Below are 25005 nucleotides of genomic sequence, written 5' to 3'. Positions count from 1 at the left end.
GACCTATTCATCTCTTAAGAGCAGTGGGATTAAATTCAAACATTTTTCCACTGTACTAATGCAGCCACATTGCCAAATTTTATGAAAGATGTGCAGGTAATTCTGTGTATATGGAGAAAATAATTTGCAGTGCTGCAATTTTAATGACCAGTTTCCTGAAATGAAAGTCTTTGCTCATGTGTGGGGCTAATACTGCATCTGCCATCATCTTCAGTGAACAGCTTTCTTCAACTAATACAAATTTCTGCCTACCCCCATAGAAAATTCCCAAGTTAGGTACACACAGGATAGGTCAAATGATTGTCCTAAAATAAGTATTTCTTTTCTCTTTAGGGTGGGAATGGCATATGTTTCTCTACGAGTAAATAAAGATAGCAGTACACAGACTGTAATCAAAGAAGTGCTTCCGTTACTTGGAAGGCAGGTAAACAAAAGATCATAAGCATGTCCATGTAACACCTGAGTGACCCTGAAGTGGGTTGTGTATGTTTTTCTTTTCAGAAAAATTATGGTCAGTCCACTCATGATAGATGATCTCTTCTAACTGTTATGATGCTCAAAACTTTCTGTAGTCTTGATGGTAGACCTGGTTGCTCTGTACTGGAAGTTACCATCCATTTTTCTGGGTCAAGCAGATTTACATGTATGACCACAATGATTATTGGCATGCAGGATATTTTTTCTGGTTGGTTGTGTCTTGAGGTAACTACACTGCCTATAGAATCATTTAGGTTGGAAAAGACCTTTAAGATCATTGAGTCCCACTACAAACCTAGCACTGCCAAGTCCCACTAAACCATGGCTGTAAGTACCATGTCTACACATAATTTGAACACCTCTAGGGATGGTGACTCAACCACCTCCCTGGGCAGCCTGTTCCAATGCTTCAACATGCTTTACAGTGAAGAAAGTTTTCCTAATCTCCAGTCTAAACCTCCCCTGCTGCAACTTGCAGCCGTTTCCTCTTGTCCTGTCACTTGTTACCTGGGAGAAGAGACCAACCCCCACCTGCCCACAGCCTCCTGTCAGGCAGCTGTAGAGAGCAGCAAGGTCCCCCCTGAGCCTCCAGACTAAACACCCGCAGCCCCCTCAGCGGCTCCCCACAAGACCTGTGCCCCAGCCCCTTCCCCAGCCCCGCTGCCCGTCTCTGGACACGCTGCAGCCCCTCTACGTCCCCCTTGCAGAGAGGGGCCCAGACCTGAACACAGGGTTCGAGGGGCGGCCTCAGCAGTGCCCAGTGCAGGGGGACGGTCACTGCCCTGGTCCTGCTGGCCACACTGCTGGGGACACCAGCCAGGGTGCTGCTGGCCGCCTGGGCCCCCTGGGCACACTGCTGGCTCCTGCCCAGCCGGCCGTCACCCAGCACCCCCAGGCCCTTTCCCACCAGGCCCTTTCCAGCCGCTCTGCCCCAGCCTGTAGCGCTGCGTGGGGCTGGTGTGACCCAAGGGCAGGACCCGGCACTGAGCCCTGCTGAACCTCACACAACTGGCCTGGGCCCATCGCTCCAGCCTGACCAGGTCCCTCTGCAGAGCCTCCTGCCCTCAGGCGGGTCAACACTCCCCCCAGCTTGGTGTCATCTGCAAGCTGACTGAGGGTGCACTCAATCCCCTCGTCCAGATCGTTGATAAAGGTATTAAACAGGGCTGGCCCCAATGCTGAGCCCAGGGGAACACCACTTGTGACCGGCCACCAGCTGGATGTAACTCCGTTCACCACCACGCTTTGGGCTTGGCTGTCCAGCCAGCTTTTAACCCAGTGCAGAGCACACCCACCCAAGTCCTGAACAGTCAGTTTTTCCAGGAGAATGCTGTGGGAGACAGTGTGAAAGGCTTTAATAAGGTCCAGTTAAAAAACATCCACAGCCCTTCCCTCATCCATTAGGAGAGTCATCTTCTGGCAGAAGGAGATCAGGTTTGTCAAGCAGGACCTGCCTTTCATAACCCCATGCTGGCTGGGCCTGACCCCCCTGTTGTCCTGCATGTGCTGCATGATGGCACTGAGGATGATGGTGCTTCACTATCCTTCCCCAGCACCAAGGTCAGCCTGACAGGCCTGTGGTTTCCCAGATCCTCCTTGTAGGTGGTCATCATGTTATCTAACCTCCAGCCTTCTGGGACCTCCCCAGTTAGCCAGGGCTACTGATAAATGACGGAGTGACTTGGCGAGCTCCTCCACCAGCTTCCTCAGTACCCTCAGGTGGATCCCACCCAGCCCCATAGACCTGTGCATGTCTGAGTGGAGCAGCAGGTCACTAACTGTTTGCTCTTAGGCTGTGGCGACTTTATTCTGCTTCTCCTCATCCCTGTCTTCCAGCTCAGGGGGCTGAGTACCTGGAGGAAACCTGGTCTTGCTATTAAAGCCTGAGGCAAAGAAAGCATCAAGTACTGCAGCCTTCCCCTCACCCTTTGTGGCAGTGTTCCTCCCCTCCCCCTCCTTCCCCCCATCAAATAAAGGATGAAGATCATCCTTGGCCCTCCTTTTGTTTCTAATGTATTTGTAAAAACACTTTTTGACATCTTTTACAGCAGTGGCCAGCCTGAGCTCTAGCTGGGCTTTCGCCTCTCTGATCTTCTGGCTGTACAACCTTGTGACTTCCTTGTAGTTCTCCACAGTTTCCTTACAGTCCTCCACAGTTGCCTGCTCCTTCTTCCAGAGATGTTAAACTCTCTCTTCCCTCCCTGAGTCCCAGCCAAAGCTCTCTGTTCAGCCAGGCCGGCCTTCTCCCCCACTGCCTTGGCTGTCAGCACATGGAGATGGCTGATCCTGCGCCTTTAAGACTTCAGTCTTGAAGAATGTCCAGCCTTCCTGGACCTCTTGGCCCTTCAGAACTATCTTTGAAGGGACTCTGTCAACCGGGTTCTTAAATGGGCCAAAGCTGGCCCTCCAGAAGTCCAAGGTAACGGTTCTGCTGACCCCCCCCCTCCTTCTCTGAGAATTGAAAACTCTCAGCATCTCATGATCGCTATGCCCAAGATGTCCTCTGACCACCACATTGCCCACCAGTCCTTCCCTGTTCACAAACAGCAGGTCCAGCGGGGCATCTCCCTGGCTGGCTCCCTGCCCAGCTATGCCAGTAAGTTGTCTTCCACACACCCCAGGAACCCCGCAGACTGTTTCCTCTCTGCTCTGTTGTTTCTAGCAGACACCTGGTAGGTTGAAGTCCCCCACAAGAACAAGGGCTAGTGGTCATGAGACTTCTCCCAGCTGCTTGTAGAATGTTTTGTCTGCCTCTTCATGCTGGTTGGGTGGTCTATAACAGACTCCCACCAGGGTATCCACCTTGTTGGCCCTTCCCCTGATCCTTACCCATAACCACTCAACCCTACTGTCACCATCATTCAGCTCTAGGCAGTCGAAACTTTCCCTGACACACAGAGCTACCCCACCGCCTCTCCTCCCTTGCCTGGCCCTTCTGAAGAGTTTGCAGCCGCCCACTGCAGCACTCCAGTCATGAAAGTAATCCCACCGTGTTTCTGTGACAGCGATAATGTCATAGTCTTCCTGCTGCACAGTGGCTTCCAGCCTCTCCTGTTTGTTGCCCATGCTTTGGGCATTGGCATAGATAGACTTCAGCTGTGCTATCGATCTCTCCTGCAGCCCTGGCATGCCACCCCCAGGCTCATTTCTGATGAGCTTGGTTTTACTCCCTTCCCCCTTCCAATCCAGTTTAAAGCTTTCTCGGTGAGCCCTTCAACAGGGGCACATTTTACCTTGTTGGGAAACTGGCATTCACTGTTAAGGACGATTGTGCTTGTCTTCTACTTCTTCACGCTGCTCTGCATAGGAAAACATAAAATCACAGAATCTCAAGTTGGAAGGGAGCCATAAGGATCATTGAGTCCCACTGCCCACTCCTTGCAGGACTACCTAAAACTGAACTGTGTGACTAAGGGCATTGTCCAGATGCTCCTTGAACTCTGACAGGCTTGATGCCGTGACCACTTCCCTGCAGAGCCTGTTCCAGTGCCCAAGCATGCCCTCAGTGACAAACCTTTTCCTAATGTCTCATGTGAACTTTCCCCGACGCAGCTTCATTCCTTTTCCTCGAGTCCTACCTCTGGTCCCCAGAGGGAGCAGATCAGCACCTCCCCTCCGCTGCCCCCCTAGAGGAAGCTGTAGGGTGCAGTGAAGTCACCCCTCAGCCTCCTCTTCTCCAGGCTGAACAGACAGAGTGACCTCAGCTGCTCCTCCTAAGTCTTGCGCTTGAAGCCTTTTACCATTTTGGTTGCCTTCCTCTGGGTGCACTAATAGTTTTATGTCCTCTGTATACTGAGGCACCCAAAACTGCACTCAGGACTCAAGGTGGGGCTGTACCAGTGCAGTGTAGAGCGGGACAATCACCTCCCTAGACCATCTAGCTGTGCTGGGCTTGATGCCCCCCAGGACAGCTGGTCCTTTTGGTTGTCAGGACATACTGTTGACTCATATTCAACTTGCCATCAACCCAAACCCTCAGATTTCTTTCCACAGGCTGGTCTCCAGCCTGTAATTCCCTAGTGTGTATTTATAACCAGGATTACTCCATCTCAGGTGGAGAATCCAGCACTTTCTCTTGTTAAAGTTCATACAGTTGGTGATAGCCTATCCACATCTCTCTAAGGCCTCCCTACCCTCAAGGAGTCCACAGCTCCTCCTAGTTTAGTGTCACCGGCAAACTTCCTTAATGCAAATTCAGTTCCTGTGTCCAGAGCATTTATAAAGGCATTAAAGAGCACTGGCTGTAAAATTGAGTCCTTGGGGACCCTGCTGGTGACTGGCTGCCAGTCTTTGACCTTCTGAGCCAGTTGCTCACCCAACGTGTTGTGGATTTAACTAGCTGTGTGCTGGAATTTTTATCCAGAAGGATGCTGTGAGAGATGGTATCAAAAGCTTTGCTAAAATCCAAAACCACCATATCCACTGGCTTCCCTTGGTCGATTAGGTGGGTGGCCTTGGCGTAAAAGGAAGTTGGTTATGTGGAACGTTCCCCTTGTGAACCCATGCAGCGACCAATGACTGCATTGTCTCTCAAATGTTTTTCAGTAATTCCCAGAATAACCTTCTCCATAATTTTACCAGGCACTGAAGTGAAACTGACAGGCCTGTAACTACCAGGGTCTTCCTTCTTACCGTTCTTGAAAACTGGGTCTACACTTGCCAGATTCCAGTTGACTTGGACCTGTCCAGACTCCCAGGACCCCTGAAAAATAACAGAGAGAGGTCCTGCCGTAGCATCAGCCAGCTTTTTCAGTACTCTGGGATGAATCCCATCAGGCTCCATAGATGTATGCACAACCAGCTGGAGCAGGAAGTCTTGAACAAGGTCAGGGTTGACTAGGAGTTTGTCATCCCCCCAGTCACAGTCTTCCAACACAGGGCTTTGGTGGTCCCAGGGCCCATTGTTGGTATTAAAGACAGAGGCAAAAGAAGGCATTAAATGTTGCCACTTTGTCTGCATCCCTATTTGTGAGGTGACTGACCTTGTCAAGCAACACACCAACGTTATTTCTCATTTGCCTTTTGTTGGTAACATATTTTAAAAACCCCCTTCTATTGTTCTTCACAGTCCTGGCCAGCTTGAACTCTAATTGAGCTTTTGCTGCATGAATTGTCTCCTTACAGCGGTGAGCAGTATCTTTGTAGTTCTCAAGGCTGAACAGCACCCGTGTTCTTTACCATCTGCCTTCCTTCCCACCTCATTGGAAATTACTGTGTACATCTTGTAATCTTGTGGATGCATGTTTTCCCTGGAAGATGATCCCCTTTCAGTTTGCCTGTCTTTCATACAGTTGCTGCCAAGATAGCATGACTTTTAGGAAACACGTTAGAATTTGCAAGTGTGCCAAAACACTGGCAGTCTTAGGCAGCCACACAGGTGTGGAGGCATGAAGCTGCAGCGTGCACGTTTCATTCAGCAGTTGGGGCTCGTCAGCACACCAGCAGATCAGCACACTTCAGCTGTTCCAGGGAACAGCCATGCTCACACAGGGCAACCACCACCTGTTATATACAGGGTATTTAGGAACATGCATGTGGACTGTCTGCAGTAGGTGATAATTGCAGATCTCTGTCTAGGTGTACACAGCTATCTAATGCATGGAGCTAATTTTCCGCCGTAGTATGGTTCTAGCATTTGATTTCAGTCTTTTCCCCCAAATGCTGCAGACCTTTTAACAAAACTTTGAAAACCTTGTCTGGAGTCTTTGTCTCATCTGGAAAAAGCCGCAGTCAAACAGGATAGGTACTCTGGGAAAGATCTTCGCATCTTTGTATTTGGGAAGCTAGTTTTACACTGTAAGAGACTGAATTCACTGGCTCAATTGCAATTTCTCTGATACTGATAGTTTTTTAAAGGGCTTCCTCCTTCTTCTGTATGAAGATAGATACAGGAAATTTCTTTTTAATATCCAGAGTTTGTCTGTGCTGAAGATCCTCTCCAAGTCACACTCATGAAATTTCAGGCAAAGCAAATGTTAGCAGGTGAGGCTTTTAACACTCCGGTTCATGACATGTAAAGCAAGATCATCTGCCCACTGAGTCTCGAGGCCAAAAATTAAGAGACTTCCTCAGTCCTGAGTGTCACGTTTCCAGGGTTGTAGCAGTCCTAGTAAATGGCTCAACTTTTAGCTGTGCCAGCTTTCCTCATCTGTCTGCAAGGGATCTCGGGTGGTCCCTGGCACTCTCGTTTGGAGAAGGGACTGTGGCACATGTGAAGAGGGGTTTGTTCCATCAGTGCTCGTGGAGTGCCCCAGGAGATGAGGACCGGTCAGCCTGCTTTTGCCAAGCCTGGTTCCTGGGCCATCTTCTCAAAGACCAGGTTCATTCCCAGTCGTGCATGCTGTCTCTGGAAAGACACTCTGGAAATACCCTAGTTGAGCTGCTGGTCACTGAAGGGGAGTAGAGTTACCTGTGCTTTACAGGTGCCACTTCACCATGGGGCTCAAGGATGCCAGTGTAGTTAAGGGCACAGGAGCCTGACGCCATGTGGGGGTAGGCTCAGTGTTTAAGATTATTCCTGGCTCGGGAGGAGTGGCTTAGAAGGAATAACATCATAGTTGATGTAAAAACATTTACTTTTCCATGCTCTGTGTGCATAGCGTATAATATAACATTAATGTAAACATCTGGCAAAATTATATTTCATTCAGAAACTACATTTATATGTTGTATCTTTTGGCAGACCGAGCGCCTCCAGAATTTCATATTGGTGGAAGTGCTTATGGGCAGTAAGCAAGGTAAGTGAAGGAGCATTGGCCAAAGACACATCTAGCTCTTTTTCCCCCTTTTAACGTGGTCATAGTCAATTTTTTAGAATAAATGCCTTCACAAATGAAACTTCACCATCATGTTGAAAATACTTGATCAGAAGTGATGTTGCTTCTTTTCGTTCTTGTGTGTCCTGTGGAAATATGGTTTCCTTCTCTTTCTTCATCATCATATAAATGTTTATTAGTGGTTTCTGGTGAGTATTGAAACTTCGGCAAAGAGCCCTGTTTTGGGGAGCTGCCTTTAACTGACATAGTTTTCTTAGCTGCAGTTATTTAGTAAAGATTAATTGTAAAGTTCAGCTGGCTCCCTTCCTTCTCTCCTCTTTCCCCCCTAACACTGCCCCCAAAAGAGCAAATTTGAGTCCTGAGATAGTCCAAGTACAGAAATACACAGTCTAGCATTGCTCAACAAGTCTGTGGTCCTGCAGGAACTGAGCTGGTGTTCTCCAAGTTCACATTCCTTTGTGCTTCGTTATTTGTAAGGCTGCATGGAGAGATAAATAAAGCCACTGAAGTAGTCTGATGATGCCCTGGCCACACCTGAGTAAATATCTTTGTAGTTCAAATCCTGGCATGATACTTCGCTTTCTTTGTGAGCATTACCACTAAGTTGTTTTATAAGGTTATTGTAGCCTTGTGAATGTCTTACCTTGGTTAGTTTCTGGTACTCTGTTCTAAAGCATCATTTATAACTTCACTTTAGCTAGAAGTTGTTACGATTGTTTTAATATTTTAATAAAATACAGAAGTTCGTTATTACTGTAGTTGTCAGGGAATGTAGTTTTAAAGTCTTATGTCAAACAGTTAGGTTGTTCCTGAAGTACTTCTTGTCTTTTGTGTGGCTTTGAGTTGTTTCTGCCTTTTTTTAAGGGAGGGTGGTGTTTTAATAACTGTGAATAAAATCAGACTGTGCAAAGCACATATGTGTTTTTTCTGTTGAATAAACAGTAGTAGTTCAGGTCTGCATTGTCCTTTATGTAAATGTTCGTTGTATGCAGAGTTGTGATTTTTCCCTAATTTTTTTATATTGTTTTTTATTTAATTGAACCCGATAATAACTTACAGTGCTTTCAAACATGGTTAATGTTTTTGCTGTCTCTAGTTCAGCGCATGGTCTTGGACAATCAGGAGCTGATTCTTAACAGACTCAAGGACATCAGAAAGGTAAAGCTGAAAAAGAAACATGACCCTTTTTAAAAAGCAATAGGCAGTCCCCTTTCTTACAGAAAAAGCAAGTAATCAGTTACCCTTGTAGCTGGGTCATCTGTTGAGAAGCTAAATACTTGGACTGAATTTTGTTTCTGTTCATAATATTCTCTAGGTGTAGAGGACGTGATTGCTAAGTTCAGAACTGTTTGGGATTTTGTTTCATAGCATCTTTTTGCCAAATGTCACTTCATTTATTTTTCTTTGTTTTGGTAGACGTCAATACGTCAGATGAATCAAACAAGATTTTACATTGTGGAAAACAGTAAATCCATTGTGCGAGTAAATTTATTTGTTGGTGGCCTTCCACCTCAGCTTTCCCCTGAAGAATACACAAATATTCTCAAGGATGAGTTAGCTATCAAAAGTAAGTAAACAGGTGCATTTTGGGATATATTCACTTGTACAGAATAAAATGTAGTAGCATGTATAACTCCTTTTTATTATTTTTTTCTTAACGTTTTCTGCCTTATTTGAAAAATCAGTCTGCATTGTACTCTCAACAGGGGACTTTACTACCGATTTTAACATGCTGGTGGTTACATCAGAGATGTGACAGCTCATTATTCACAGAATTATTATTACATTACTTGAGTTATATGTAACCACACCATTTATTGTTTTTAGTGAAAAAACATCACTTTTTAGAAGTGAACAGTACATACCTTACACCATTCAGATTATGGCAGTGTGGTTTAATTCCCTGTGCATGAGTGTTCCTTGCCTTTCTTAACATCTGACATTTTTTGCGTGGGCTCTCCTTCATGTTGTTGATGAGCTCTGTGCCTAGTCACAGAGAAGTATGAGCAGTGTGCACACACATATGGGCAAGTACTCAATGAAAAGAATTAATTATTCTTTTTCTAAGAAGTCTAATTGATTTTGCATAATCTTCTTTCAACCAGTGTGTTCTATAAACAGTGTCAGGAATGCGTCACACTTTGTTTCAGGAAATGAAGCATTTTTCCCAATCGTTTATGTAACTTCAAGAGGAATTAAATTTTAAATGTCAGAAAGAAGTCATAGTCACTGTTCATGAAAGTCAGTTTAGCTTTTCGAACTTGCAAAGTAAACTTAGGAGTGGGAAAGTGTTAGCTGGAGGTTCTCCCTGTATTTGTGTAACTTTTAATATTTATTTACATTATATTTATGTAACTTTAAAAATATTTTAAATATTTACTCTAAATGTACCCAAGGTTTTATGTGTTTATATTTTCACTCTTTGCAGCAAATGTAGTATCTGTGAGTCATGTTTATCAAGCGCAAGGTAAGCATTCAGATTTCTAGTCTTGCAAACAATGTCTATTTTCAAAACTGCAGCCTAATACTAGAGGCCCTAAGCTCAGAGTAGGTTAGTCTTACTGCATAAGAAAAAGCGCTTCAGGTAAAATGTAACATGTTGTATTTATAAAGAGCAGTGGATTAGTGTTACCTTATTAAAAAAAAAAAAAAAAAAAGAAGGCTGGCTTCATGCCTGGTGTACCAAAAGGCTGCAGTATTTCATTGTAAAAATGAGTTTTAAAGTTGCTTTTGAACTGAATAGTTTTAACACCACTGAATGGTTAAAAACCTTTCAGGTGCTTGCTCTTTATTTTGACTTCTAAAATAGTAACATTTGGTGCTGGTTTTGAACTCAATGGATTGTTTCACAGTCACTGTTTCCTAGCACCGTGCTAAGTGGGGGTTCAGTGGCGGGGAGTCTGAAGAAAATCAGTATGCTCATCTCTGCATTCATCCTTCGAGCTGTTGCTTTGCTTTTGCTGTACAAATTTTATTTCAGGCAGGTCGGAGAAGCCATGAGGCTTCTGAGACCCAGAGCAGCAGTGGCTCTGTGTAGCTTTAATGCAGTGGTCAGGTGGAGATCTGTGTTTGGGAAAAGTTAAAAGCGTGAAATGTATCTTGTGTACATTTAAGTGTCCATATCTGATTTGTTTCAGATAGGCTCAACTTTCACATGACTGCTAAATGAATCTCTCTGTAGCATCCATGTGAACACTGATGCAATCTCCACATGGCTAGTTAATACTGACTTTTCCTAAGGAAAACCATAAAGCTTTCAGATATGCTTTCTCCTTTTCATATTTGTCAATGGAAAATAGTTGGTTTTGTGACAGTCTTCTCATGTCACAGCTTCAGTTAACCAAGTTTACCTGCGTATGTTTTTTAGGTGGTTCTGCTTGTGTGTGATTTCTGTTGTTCATTGTGTTTTTTCGCATTCTGAGTATTTTCATGTTTCTGTTAACTTCCTGACTCTCACTTTTGGTTGCAGCCAGATGGTGTTACCAGCTTACATCTCATATGCTGTCCATTGTGCACTTTGATCTTGTCCTGCCCTGTTTTCCTCCTCACTAAGTATCTTACTTTAGACTAACTTCTCAGTATTTTTTTTTCTTTTATTTCTCCCTTCTGTCTTCCCTTCTTCCGCAGCTTCCCCACACAGGACCTAAGCTGACTTAAAGATCTTAAACTGATTCTCAAGCCAAATCTTTGCTTGTAATAATTCTTATTGAGATATTGTCAATGAATGAAACTACTGGAATTTTAATAATGAGAAACAAAAAGAAACCTGACACCCTTGTCAGTTTTACATGATGAGAACAGCCTGTTAGTTACGATAAAAGAGTATGGGAATAGGCCATACTTCTGAAGCCCAAAGGAAGTCTTTAAATATGCATCAGGTCTGTTCTGCAGTTCTTGTCCTCAAACTGCTTTGCTTTAACAAAAATCTGGGGTGAGTTTAGGGGTATGAAGGAAGCCTTAAAGAGCAAAACAGTCCAATTCCCTAATAACCAGCAACTGCAAGTGTTGCAGAGTAACTTTTACTGAATAATGTCCTGAGTAAACTGAGTGAACTTGTGCTGTGATATGATGATACTGATTTCCTAATAATAGAAAATGTAAAAAATATTTCTGATGCCTCTTTACAGGTGCTGTTGTACTCGAAATTTCATGCTTTTCTGAAGCTGAAAGAATATATATGCTAGTTAAAGATACAACTGTCAATGACAAGCCTCTGAACACTGTGGTGATTCCTGAAGTTAGGGTAAGAGATGGGTTTGAACTTAAAATTTGTCTTTAAAAGAAAAACAACTACCTTAGGACCTTTTCTGTAGTAAGTAAATGAAAATACATTTTATTCAAAGGAGCCTTTGAATAAAATGCGAAGTATCTGTAAGTAGTGTGATGGGGAAAAAGTACTACTTCAGAGCCTGCACTTCATGTATATGATATACTTCTGTGAGCTGTCACTTGTCCTGCTACTGTTGAGTTTTCAGGAGTAACTATACAACTACACAACTACATAGCTATACAGCTATAACAGGGACAAAAACAAATATTTTTTTTTCTCTTTATTTCTTTCAATGGTCAAGAAGTTAGGTGAGGTTTTAGTTTTAGCCGGCATATCTTAAAATGCTTACAACAACTTTGTTTTGGGGACTAAACATGTTTCCGTATTAACCATGAGGTAGAGTACTACTGCTAATCTTCACATTTACAGTATCTTCCTTTCTGTAGCATCTATCTATGTAGCATCTATGTAGCATGAAGTACCTATCCCCCATTCTGTAGCAGAGGGAGTTTGACCTTGTTTAAATGCTGCATTGTCGATTTCAGAGGAGAATAGTCTTTTGAAAGAGTGGAAGAATCCTTTCATAAATTCAGGCTTGATTCTGATTTATTAATTTTTATGGATTCAAATCACTTTCCTGTGAATCAGTTGGTTTAGTAATAGGTTTCATATTAACAAAGCAAATTCAGGGTGGAAAGAGGGAGATGGTTCACTGAGCAAATTGATTTTTAACCAGTATGATGCAGGTTCTGTTCAAGAGTGTAGCCGTAGTTACTCTGTGCTGAGCTGTTGTGCATCTTGCAATTACTGTCTTTCTGGAGTTGTGTTACGGCAATGAAGTGAGGGTCTTGGTTTGACTTCTTAAAACTTCACAGAACCTTTAAAACTTAAAAGAATACATAATGAGTGGGAGCTATGAAACAACTTTTGATGGGAAGGTCTCAAGTTCAGTAACCATAGTTGCATACTTACATGCCTGATTTTCCCATTTCAAGAGTCCTATGCTTATCAAAGTTTTCTGAAGGCAAAATTATTTTTTTTATATGAGCAGATACTAGTGGCAGTGCTTACGTGAACCTGACCAGATTAAAAACTATCCTCCCTCCCCAAAAATTGAGAGTCTAGTTCTTATGCATACATAGTTATTATGTTTTGTGAGAAGCTTAGAAACCAAGGTCCCTCCTTCTCCAAACTAGACTTGAGAGTTTCTGTTACCAGAAACAGAGGGCAGCATGGAGATGGGATGGCTTTTGGATGCTTGTTTTTGGTGGTTTAGGCAAATCCATTATGAGCCTAGATTTGGTGAACAGTGTGTGAAGCTGAATATACTCCACTCTGTTGATTACATGTGTCTGGTTTTCTGATAACGGATATGTTTGTAGTTAACTTTTTGATGCCAGGAGAATAGGGATAGTGCTATTTGTTATCTGATGCAGGATATTTTTTAGAAACTCCAGTTCAAGGACTGCTGGGGATGAATTTCTAGTATGTAAGAAGGAGAGAGGGGCTGTACATGCACACATACATTTTATTTCCATTTCAGAGTGCATTGTTTATATTTGGTCCTCTCACTGAAATGAGCCAGGATTTAACTGAAATAATATTTCAAGTGTTGTTCTTATGGGCTTTGGCCACCAGCTTACACCATTCACTATTACCCAAAGTAACCTAATGAGTGATTGTTGCCCCTACTTTGGGTAGCAGTTGGACTATATGACCTGTTGAGGTACTTTCCGACCTAAATTATCCTTTTATCCTATGATGCTATTAGTCTTTGTTTATAGTTAAATATGCAACCATTTACAGCACCAGGAAATACTTATACAGGAACTGAACACAACGTGAAATTTATGCTGTGTTTGACATTCCTCTTGTGGGTGAAATACAAAGAAATGGGGAATGAGAGGATCATGTGTAGTCTTAGAAAAAGAATGGGTGATAAAACAAAGAACACCTTTTGCAGTACCGGAAACAAGGAAATTAGCAGAGGATTGTATGAGGCAAATATCAGCATGAAAGTGACACTTTTTTGTGGTATTATCACTAATGCCACTTAGCAGTGGAGTGCCCTCTGATGTACTGTATTTAGGTTCCTTAAGAGCAGTAGAAAAAGATGTGGAGGTTTCCCAAATGGGTGAAACTTTTCCATTTCATTCATTTCACTACTTCATCACACAAATGAGTCCAACTTAAAAGCATGATAGTTTAGTGACCCTTTTAGCCAAAATACCATTAAAGGTTACTTTGCACATTTCTTCTGCTGCCACAATCCCCCAAAATAGTAAAGAAAAAGCTTGAGCTCCTGCTGCATTGAGCCAGCTGCTGCTCCAGTTGCATTGAGACATCTTGCACACCATTCCTCATCAGATGCAATGGCTTTTCTGGCCACGGTGGAGGACGTTTGTGCTTGGGGCATCATGGGGCCTTGCACATGGGAGATGCTGCAGGCAGCCTGCCTGCAATTACTGAATTTTACTTGTCACTTAGAGATATCTGCAGTTCCTGGAGACAGCCCACCACCCTGGAAGATGCACCGTGGTTGTCATGCTGGCAGGCCTGTGGCACAGAACATTGTCTTCTCCTCTGTTGTGAGATGTGATTACACAGTACACTCAACAGAAAGGGGATTAGCGGGGATGATAGATATCTTGCCCCAGCCTGAAGCTGCGTTGTGCTAATCCTGACAAATTAAGCAATTCACAGTGACTGTCAGAGTGTCTAAATCACATGGCCTCCTTCAGCTGTCTCTAAGAAACAATAAATGCCTTCCTGAGCACCAGCCAACAAAAAACCCCTTCCTTAACACCAGCCAACACAAAACCCCTCTGCAGATTTTGCTCCTCAAGCACAGCACTGAAGCCAGGGCTAGAGGGGGAGGGAGTCCTCAGTCTGTGAGTCACACATCCCCTTCTGCCCAGTAACAAGCTCATTTATATGTCACCACTGGGGCTTTATTAAGGGATTAAAAAAAAATTCTGTGGCATAAGAGTGTGACCCTTCTGTCTGTCTGTAATTTTAACGGAGTGTGTACTTTCCAGAAAGCAACACAGCAGCCCTGCGCTTCTGTACAAGCTGCCGTAGAATTTTTAACCCCTAGTGAAAAATAATTGTTTCCTTACCAGCTAGCCTTTATCTAGAGATTCAGCAGTGTTTCTTAATCCTTTAGGTTTAATGAAGCATGATGATGGGAAGCAAACCAACTGTGAGGCTAAGCACTTTCTAGAATACTTCTATTTATTCTGCATAGGTCTCTTTATGTCTAAACAGGTATAGTGAGGGATTTACTTCAGAAGATACTTGAACAGACGTGGGTTTGTGTGGTAGGACTGCTCAGTTTACACTAGAGAGAGATATTTTGTTAGATCCAGGCATTCTCGGCAGCTGCTTGTGAGTCTTAGCAGCATTCAGGGTAAATGTTTCACTTTTATTTTTTGTACAATGTTGACAATTGACAATTAGGGAATTTAGATGGCAGTTTTGTAGAAACTGGAAGTACATATTGGCAACAATATATATTTAGTTGGGTAAGGTCTCAAATGGCTTTCCAAAACACAGCTGTGCTTTTGAATGCCTTGGAGCTAACCACATCTCAGAAATTAATGTGATACCCTGAAGTTCCTTGTGAACTATTTTAGTTACTTGGTTTTAAACCCAGTGCATTAGAACTTCCCTGTAAAAGCAAGTAATATAAATATGTTGAACATGTGTTCAACATGTCACTTCTAAATGTCCAAACTCAATATTTTTAGAAACTAATTTCCTTAAGAAGAAAAGGTAATCAAATGTTCTTGTCCATATTCAAGTAAAGTATTTGTTTAATATGAATGTTGGGCTGGTTTCTTTTCTTTCATTCCTTTTTGAAAAAGTTTTTGTTTACTTTGAGCTGCAGAACTGATTTATTTTTTTTCTATTATCCCCTTCCCACCTTTTTTTTAAACCTGACAAGTTTCCAGGCATTGTAACAAGCCTGAGCTTTCAGATAGCCTGTATTGTTCAGAAAGCCGAAATGACGGGAGGTGAAATTTAGGTAGTAAAAAAGCTTTGAAGAGGAAGAAATGGGAAATGGGAAGGTAAGACAGAGTAGAAGCTGGAACAAGTAGTGCAGGAAGGGAATAGTTTGCCCTGTTACCCCATGGGACATGGTGCCTCCTTTCAGAGCTGCTCTGCCTGTCATCGCTTGTGGGATTTTCAAGGGCCCGTTCATAATGGGGTATGGCACATGATGGTGCAGGAACTGATGGAGTAACAAGAAGGGCTTTACTTCTGGAAAAGCCAGAGCTCTGCTTACTATTTTTGTTAATGCTTGTGATGGCTCAAAGGGAGGAAATCCACTTCTCTTGTTGGGATATGTAGATCCTTGAGCTGTTGACCTTACAACTCAAGAAGTCCTTCCCTTTTGTGACAGTGGCATGCATTGTTTCCCTTCAACTTCCTTTGCTGGCTACAAATATCCTTTCCATGTGCTTAACAGAAATAATTGTATTACCTTTGTTGTGCTTGGGCACACTTTGAGTAGTTGCTTCCCCTTTTCCAAGAAAGTGTGAATGTGGAGGTGAGAAGTATTTTGACCTAGCAGTCACCACAGTATAGTTTGAAGGTGATTCCTCTGGAGAAAGCTGCATGGACAGCTTTGCAGCCTCTGTCTCGCCAGCCTAGTTGTTCTGCCAGCAGTGAAACCTTTCCAGCAAAACAAAATTTTGAGTCTATTCTGTCTCTGTCAGCCAAAACAGGCCCTGTTTCTCATTTTTGTTAGAGAAAACATACATATTTTCAATCTGAATGTCCCTGGTAGAATCCAGAGGACCAGGAAGGAAGGGGCGTGAAGAGAAATGTGTACCTGCTCCACCAGCCTTCTTACCTGCTTAGTGTTCTGCACGGTGTGTTTTCTGTTTATGCCTGCAAGTCACGCTGGATGGCAGAGGGCATTTCTCGTGCAGGCAGTGACACAGAGGAGAAGGATTTTTATGTGTTTGTGGGTACCTTGACACATCTGGCAGGGTGTGACTTGCAGAGGATTAGCACCCAGCTCTTTTAGGAAAGCAAAATTTCAGGAAATCTCTCAAATACTGAGAAGCCCCAAACAATCATTTATTTTTAAGCATCCAGATCAGCTCACAGGTAGATGATGGTGTGGGGTATCTCAACATCAGACTCTAGTTTGCTTCCCCACAGACCTACTCATTAATTTGTCCTGATTTCTCCATTCTTTACCTTAGTTCGCGTGCTCTGTTGGTCGCTTATAAGACAGTGGCCAACAGGCTCCCCGGATGCTGCCTCCTCCCCTCTCTAGCTGTTGGTATCTCTCTACATGTTTGCATGCTGCGGTCATGCTGCTGCCTCACCACCCCCTGAATCATTCTTGTCTAAATTGACTTATATTTAGCACTGTTGCTGTGTTCCCTGAATCCATCCTGTCAGCTGCATGACAAGTTGTTGTTCCCTGAATGCTGTCCAATTTGTAAATCCAAATTACCATGACCTAGGGACTGTGGCAAACATTTCAGTTTTGAAGCTCACTTGTTGAAATGCCTGATGGACTTTTCTGGCACATACCTGCCCCACAGCACTGTGGAAGGATGGATGAAAGGTGTGCTGGTGTTTTCTGATCTTTCTAGAAGCATTTACAGATCATTTTATGGCATGATTTATGGCCTGGCTGGCTGGAAACCAGTCCTGAGGGAGTGCTTCTGGTGGCTGGAAGTTTTGACCTCCAGTGAGGCTGCAGGTACCGTTCCCACACAGGCCATGGAGTACCCCAGGAAATCCCTCATCTGCCATGTGGAGTGACTTCCTTTTGAGTGGTTTCTGGATGGTTATCAGGCTCCCCTGCAGCACAGCTGTGCTTTGAGAGCCCTTTCATCAGCAGCTTCAGTAGAGGTGTGAGGATTGTAAGGTATGGGCACCAGATCCTCCGGATTAAAATTTTTAAATACATATTTTTAAAAGAAGCTTTCAGCATCTTATTTCATGGGGAGGGGCACGCCAGTGTCTACCCTGAACACCCTCGCTTTGAAATGGTTTGTCCCTCTAAATTAACACGTGGTCTAAGATGACCACAAGACTTAAGACAGGTGTTTTAATTGGTATTGGGGGAAGTTCTGTCTTTGCAAGGAAAGTGTTTGACTTGTACATGACTCTGGAATGTACCTTATCCCTCACACTAGTCTTTGGCATAGACTGTTCACTGAAAATGTGTAGGAAGGACTACTTGTAGTACCTTTGTTTTTAACATTAGGCTCAACTATGTAGTTGGAGTGGGTTGAGGAAACTTCAGTTCCCAGAAAAACAAGATCAGCAGCTAATGTGTCCACTGTTTGGACATTGACTCTTTTTATTTATTGAATCTGGGTTTTTTTTACTAAGCATCAAAGAAACATCAGGAAATACATCTGAAACATCAGGAAATACATCTGAGATGCAGTAATAATTTTCTGGCTAGTCATGGTTTTGGATAATCCTTTTTCTTGTCTTCTTTCAGGCTTCCAAGATACCACAGAACTGCTGCCCACTTCTTGTATTTGTGAATCCAAAAAGTGGAGGTCTAAAAGGTCGGGATCTGCTGTACAGTTTTAGAAAGCTGCTAAACCCACATCAAGTCTTTGAACTTACGAATGGTGGCCCACTGCCTGGGTAAGTCATATTTTTTAAAAATCTGGTTTTATTTATGTTGTTTTGTTGTTTTTTGAAAGAATGGGTCAGGTTCACTTGTTACAAAGATGTAAATTGCTTCTGTTCTGTGTCTGCAGACCAGCGCAGTGGATCCCTCCTTCTGACTGGTTCCTTATGAAAACAAATGTAAATTTTGGGTTCTCTAAAGAAAAGAGAATAGAGTAGTTCCTGATGTGTATAATTGTGTTAAGTCTAATGGAGCCCAGTCTTGGGAAAGTCATATGCACCTTGCAATAAAACAGGTTTAATAATTGTTAAAAATATTTTGTAATCTAATGGGGAGGAAAGAGAAATGTCACATTGCCCAATGAGGGCTCATTTTTGCTTTTATTTCCTCTGATGTATCCTGGGAACTAAAAGTATAAAATTTTCTATCTTGACTCTTGAAACATGGCCACAATTGCAGAATTAACAAGGCCTGCCTGATCACAGCTGCAACATACCTAAATATAAGGAACAGAAGAACACAATGCGCTTGTAGGGAGGCAGGAACTGATCCCTTGATTTAATCAACACTGCTTTCTTACCAGCTTCATAAAACTGAAAGTGGTGGTTGTAGCCTACTCAGAGTAGCCTCATTCCTTCAGCACTGCTTTAACAAAGGACTGACATAACAGCTCTCCAAAACAAGAGCTTTCTTGGAAGAAACACAGCTTATGCAGGATGCAAGGAAAACAAGCTGCAGAAACTAGATTTCTTGTTAGAACTGTTTAATTCTGTTGCCTTTCTAATGCAGCTCAAGCTGCAACTTCAGTAATTCATTCATTTAGTTTTGCCCTTGGAATTCTTCTGTAGCTTTATAGCAAAATGCTTCCACTTGTTCATTACTTCTTGTGCATTGGGAAGTAAAAATTCCTTTGCCGGATAACTCGGTATGTAGGATGAAAAGGCACAAAAGTTAAGAGCGACCAGGAAAATAGTACTATGCAGAAGAAAATATGAGTCCCATCACTAAGTAAAAAAACCACAACCACAACTAATCAACACCTCCAATAGGATTCAGAGTTACAGGTCTTCACATTGGAATGATGAATAGTTAGATCTCTGTGTCTTTAGTGGAAAAGGAAGTGATTAATGATTTAACTCTAGCTGTGAAGATTCTCAGAAGCATGTGGTTTTCACTCTTTTTAGACAGCTTTATCTAAAAGTTCCTATTTTTCGATTCACTTTGTTGAAGTTCATGCTGAAAACGGTGGTAAAGGCGGGGTGGGGTGTCGGGAATCCAATAATAATATGTTACTTAAATAGCATATTAAGAGGCTTTGCTTTTCCTGTAGTACATTATAACATTTATTTTTCTCTTTGCTTTGTTTCTCAAGGTTTCACACATTCTCTAAAGTCCCCTCCTTCCGAGTGTTGGTGTGTGGAGGGGATGGCACTGTTGGCTGGGTCCTTGGTGCACTGGAAGAGATCAGGCACAAGTTGGCATGCTCAGAGCCCTCAGTTGCCATCTTACCTTTAGGAACAGGTGAGAATTACAGCAAGCACCATTCTTCTGAGGGTAGAAGTCCTTCAGAAGGTTTATATTTATTTACCTGTCCGACAAACAGCTCACTTGCAATAGAGATACTGTAACTCAGTTCTGGCTGGTGTTGGATTGCAAATGCAGGATGAGCTTTTCAAGGAAATGTCAGTCACACTTTCTGAAGGAAAACCAAGCTGCAGTGGTGTTGGTATGGGTATTTGCGAGTGTCCAGGAGCTGGAGAGGGCAAAATATTCTCCCCTTGACAACCACAGATGCATCTGCCGTTGCTGCAAACCAGTGAACTCAGCTGCTCCCTGACTCTCAACTCCATAACAGGTTTTTCCATCCCTTCTTGTGAAAACTTTTGAGATGAGACAGTGTATCTATATGTGATACTAAGCACAGGTGCGACCACTACAATGCTTAGGTATTCTTTCTGCTTGTTAACTTTTCACTCCAATCTAACTACTTCCATGACTCGTTTGGAGCTAATGCAGTTTGATTTGTAAGTCAGGGCTGATGCATTGTTTGATGCTTTTAGCTAGGCTGTCAAATGCAGTTGCATTTTGGGGTTCTTCATTGTTGTCCAGGTAATGACTTAGGGAGAGTCTTGCGCTGGGGAGCTGGCTACAGTGGGGAAGACCCCTACTCGATTTTGGTTTCCGTGGATGAGGCGGATGACGTTCTTATGGATCGCTGGACTATCCTTTTGGATGCAGAAGAGCCAGCTGAAGGTGCAGAGAATGGCATTGCAGAACCTGAGCCTCCAAAGGTGAGCTGAGCACTATTTGGGTTTAATTCTTAGGAACTGCTGTTCTAGTGAAAATCACAAAGAGGATAGATAATCTTTAATCATAGTTTAATCTTTTATTGCTCACCTGCCTTTGAGCCTGGGCCTTACTGAGCTATTCTTTAGTGAATACAGCATACCTCTGTGTCTAGTGCTTCAGTTTTGATAGGACTGGTGGGCTGCAGAACAGACTGCATAGCTGTTTGACAAAAAGTATCTGGTGGAGGATTATAAAGTGGCAATGGCATACGTATTTGCTTAAGCTGGAAATAAATTTATTTGTCAAATAAGAAAAGCTTTTGAAGGAACGCCAAACACTTTTCAGAACACTAGTGGAGCTGAAGTGTTGACCAAAACACAACCCCTCACCCCAAAAAAGTACTCTCATCTTGACTTCAACAGTTTAAAAAATGACTAGGAGTTGCTAGCATATACAGCAAGTAATCCTTCTGTCATCTTACTGCCATTGTTTGTCTATATATGTGGCATCTGTTTTATTTTAGCATCCATTTTATTTTTTGTGTGAAAGTCCCTGTCCCTTGGCTTGTATTACTTGCTTCTCTTAAGGAAAATAAAAATGTTAGTTGTAGATGGTGACTTCAGAGCTTTGTGTAAGTCTTGGTTCTGTTTCTCTTCAGACAAAACAAAGTTATTGGATGAGGGAGTAGCAAAAAGAAATTAGGAAACTGTAATAATGGTAGAATTGTTTAAGATTTTAGTCCAGTTGCTGGAAAATCCTAGGTGTTATTTGTTAATTGGAAGATTTAAGTTGCTCAAGTTCCAGCTATTTTTCACTTGATGGAGGCAGGCGTTGATTTGCCTTGAGTGCCTGATCTGCTTTTTAAAGGTGAAGGGTGGGAGACTCAAGGACTAGGATAGAAAAGCTGTGGAATGGACTGGCATGCAAAGGAAGAATTAACTGCAGAAATGGTTGAAATCTGTAGAAACTTGAGACTGGTGTATAGCGAGCTATTTAAAATGCAGCTGAGTGAGTGAAGTTGGGTTCTTCACTCATATGGTGTAAGCTGGTCACCTTCCAAAGTAAGGGGAAGTGTCTGTGATGTCATGATAAATCCATGGCTGATGTCAAAAATAATAGTGGTGTTAGTGTTCAGCAACTTGTATAGTTATTGCATAGGATTGCTTTGAGAAGTTGTGTTGGTTTTATTTCTGCATTTGTTTTTACTTATGTTTTATTATGCTTATTACTTGCAATTAAGATTAAATTTCGAAGACTTTGGAAGTAATTACTACATATGTCAGCAGTTGTCCGTACAGCTTTATTTTTAGTGTAGTGTTTCTGGAAAATTTTTCCAGAATCTGTCAAGGTGCAAGTGACTTGAAAGGATCATCTGCAAAGCTTGCTTTTGTTGAAAAACTTCAGAACCTATTCATTTATAAATGTAAGGAGGAAATAATACAAATTTTTTTTTGTCAGATTGTACAGATGAACAATTACTGTGGTCTTGGCATCGATGCAGAGTTGAGCTTGGACTTTCATCATGCTAGAGAAGAAGAACCAGGGAAATTTAACAGCAGGTAATCCTGGGGAAACAAGGAAGGGCAACTGTGTGGCATTGCACAACTTACACTATGGCTGGTAATCTTGAAATGCTACGGGTATCTACAAACAATATTGCTTGAGTCAGAGCTGACACAGGGAGCAATTCTGTTAGCCAGGTACTCATAGACGCAGAATTTGGGGGTTGTATTTGGTTTTTTGGTTTTGGGGTTTTTTTCCTTACCAAGAGAGCACCAAAGCAGTTTTTGGAAGCCCTGTCGTTATTATTCAGTATACTTATGTCCCAATAACTCCAATGTTGAGTTCATTGACGTTTTGAGGTAGCAGTCATATCTTTTATTCAAAGCCTTTAGCAGGAGGGGGGCAGTGCTGCTACATGAGCAATAAACATACTGTTCAGAACCTCTTCATCCCTTTCCCACCCTTGCTTATGCTGTGGTAGCCTCTGTGTGCTGGTAATAGGGATAAAAAAAATCTCTGTATCTCAAGTAAGACTGCATGATTAAAAAGGTGTGGAGAGAGACCTTCCTCCTTCGTGGCATGCAGATCAATCCATAATAGTACTTTTTCTTCTTCCCATAAACACTGAAAATTATGAGAACAAGAAACACATTTGTGTAATTAATGGGTAGTAATTCCTTGTAGACACTGGTTTTGTCTGCTTTCTCCTATGTTTCTGAGTAAATGTCTTCTAAATTGTTTCTTCAGTTGCCAGAGGGAGTTACAGACAGCTACAACTATGTTCTATTCAAATTCTAACTATTAAAAATATTCTCTGACCGGTTATGGGCGTAACAATGTGTTATCCCACCTATTGTGCAGTGTGCTGTCTATCTTTACAGGCATTGCTAATGTTTTTTTTTTCAAAATGAAATAGTACAGGATACTGGTTTTGCTACATAAGTTACTGTTAGGCACTCGTTTGTATTTTCAATCCACTGGACTGAAAACATCATAGGTAGTAAACCTGTGCAGTAAGTTTGCATATAGCAATGCCTATTCTAGTGTATAAAACTGTTCTAGATTTACTTGTGCAATTAATATAATGTAAGAGTTCATTCTTCCTTTAAAATATACTACTCTGACTTGGTAAAGCTGCAGCATTGTAAAAAATGTATCCTTTCTTATTACCACTGTATTTAAGGGTTATACTTTGCCTTTTATTGCCCTGTGTGATTTTCATCCCTTGAATCTTCATCTCAGTCAGTTCACGGTGTTCAGCACCTGCAGTGCACTGGGCAATGGCTTGGTCCTTTTATGTGCCTGTTTGGACACCAAGCCAGCAGGGTGTCTTGAAGGGCATGTGGGAAAGAAGAGAAGACTATTATTTTCTTTGTGAATCTGAAGGACTGTATATTTCTGTGATTCAAGATCTGGAAAAGGAACATGAAATAATGAATTGGTACTGAGGTACTGACACATGATTGTTGCCTTTGACTGTCTGTGACCATGATTGTTAAAATTCCTGGCTTTACCCTTTCCCAGGATATGCAAGTAGACACTCTTGCCAGCAAGTAGCACTTTTTAAATTATTTTCAGTAAATTAGCTAAGAAGGATGGCTACTTAATGCCAGATGCAGCAGCTGCTGGCCTGTAAACTGGCAGCTCCTGAGTGCAGAATGGGAAGTTTCAGGTTGTGGCAACAGAAATTGCAGATAGTCCTTGAAAGAAAAATGGGCTTGGGTGCTCTTCTGAATCAAGACCTTAAGCTGGTAGATGTCCTAAGAGCTGTGTGCTCTCTGGCCTCACACTGTAGCATCTCTCCACTTGCTCAGGACTCTTTACCTTTGGCTAGCAGCTCACAGTGCAGTGATGACATGCCTCCAGGGCATTCAGTGCTGAACTTGCATCACAGGGCAGATACGAATAGTGTGTGTTGTGGCAGTGATGGTTTTACATTGTTGTAAAGCTATGTGAATTTGTTTCTTAGTGCAAAACTTGAAGGATCAGGGCATCTGTCTTCATTCTTGTATTCCCGTGGGATCCTGGAGCAGTCTTTAGGGTTGCCTGTTACAGAAGAGACCACATCTTGTTTGTGCCATCCAAAATTAGAAGGAGACTGCTATGGCAGGCAGTCTCCTGGATGTAAGGTTAGGCAGAAAGAATATTCTGCATGATTTAAAACAAGTTTGGAATTGTTTTACAAAGATACAGAACCGTTCTGTCTCTTGCTTGGGGAAAGTTTTGAAAGTATTGGTTCAATTTGTCAGTTGTGGGTTTTAAAATACTACAATGGCCACCATCTAACTCATTTTTTTTTCCATTTTGGGTCCTCTGTATGTGAACCTGGTAAAGTTTTTTCCCAGACGGTAAAATCACCCTAATAAATGCACCCCATCGGATGCCAATTATTGGTCAGAGCTCTTCTGCAGTGGTGGTTTCCCACCCAGTGGTGGGCTTGTTGAATTGCAGGACTAGACCGCAGGCGGTCATTTTGTTCCGCTTGATAGCTTTCCGTGCTATGTGCTGCAGTTCTGAGAGATGTGCTGCTGAGGGACGTTACCTCTCTGTTTATTAGTGCTCATGGGAAATCGCAGTTCATTTAAAAAGGCCTGGCACGCAGATTTCTTACCTCTCACCTTCAAAAAAGAGTTCCCCCAACCTACCCTTCTAGGTGTGCAGCAGTTGGCAAGAGCTGTGAAAAGTATGGCTTTCTGCATCAGCTTACTTCATGTCTTTACAGCTCTTGAGGACTGGCTTCTTTATTTTGTATTCATGAAAGCCTGGAAAGCAGTTACTTGCTTCTTCTGGTCGTTAGCAGCAGGACAAGCAAGCCTTCCTTGCTTCCTCTGGCCACCTGAGGTGCTTGATGCTCAGACAACAGCCACAGAGATAATTAAACCAACGGTGTATGTTGATGCTGTGGTGTCTCCCTGAGTCTATGGAGCCTTGTTCATGGGACTTTTTAAAAGTAACAGGTGTTTTGCAATTTGCTCTAGCAAGGATAAATACAGGCATGCAATACTTAAAATTGTTTATTTTCATAATTCATTAAACTGGCCCTGTAGAGGATTACATTTTAACTTCATCTATTC

The 25005-nt window shown here is 42.5% G+C and overlaps 1 protein-coding gene across 1 annotated transcript in view; it reads left to right on the top strand.

Annotated features, from left to right (window-relative positions):
- DGKQ (diacylglycerol kinase theta) overlaps positions 1 to 25005 on the top strand; it is a 109075-nt gene that overhangs the window by 67805 nt on the left and 16265 nt on the right. Inside the window, exons 10-19 of the mRNA XM_037373287.1 lie at positions 334 to 424; positions 7160 to 7214; positions 8350 to 8411; positions 8670 to 8820; positions 9682 to 9720; positions 11381 to 11496; positions 18002 to 18153; positions 19512 to 19660; positions 20249 to 20430; positions 21887 to 21987. Coding sequence (XP_037229184.1) covers positions 334 to 424; positions 7160 to 7214; positions 8350 to 8411; positions 8670 to 8820; positions 9682 to 9720; positions 11381 to 11496; positions 18002 to 18153; positions 19512 to 19660; positions 20249 to 20430; positions 21887 to 21987 — 1098 coding nt within the window. The remainder of the gene's footprint in view (positions 1 to 333; positions 425 to 7159; positions 7215 to 8349; positions 8412 to 8669; positions 8821 to 9681; positions 9721 to 11380; positions 11497 to 18001; positions 18154 to 19511; positions 19661 to 20248; positions 20431 to 21886; positions 21988 to 25005) is intronic.

The sequence above is a fragment of the Falco rusticolus genome, chromosome Z (genome assembly GCF_015220075.1).
Source record: "Falco rusticolus isolate bFalRus1 chromosome Z, bFalRus1.pri, whole genome shotgun sequence".
Lineage (NCBI taxonomy): Eukaryota > Metazoa > Chordata > Aves > Falconiformes > Falconidae > Falco > Falco rusticolus.
Note: the sequence above shows the minus strand (reverse complement) of the source record. Positions and strands in the feature narration are given on the sequence as shown.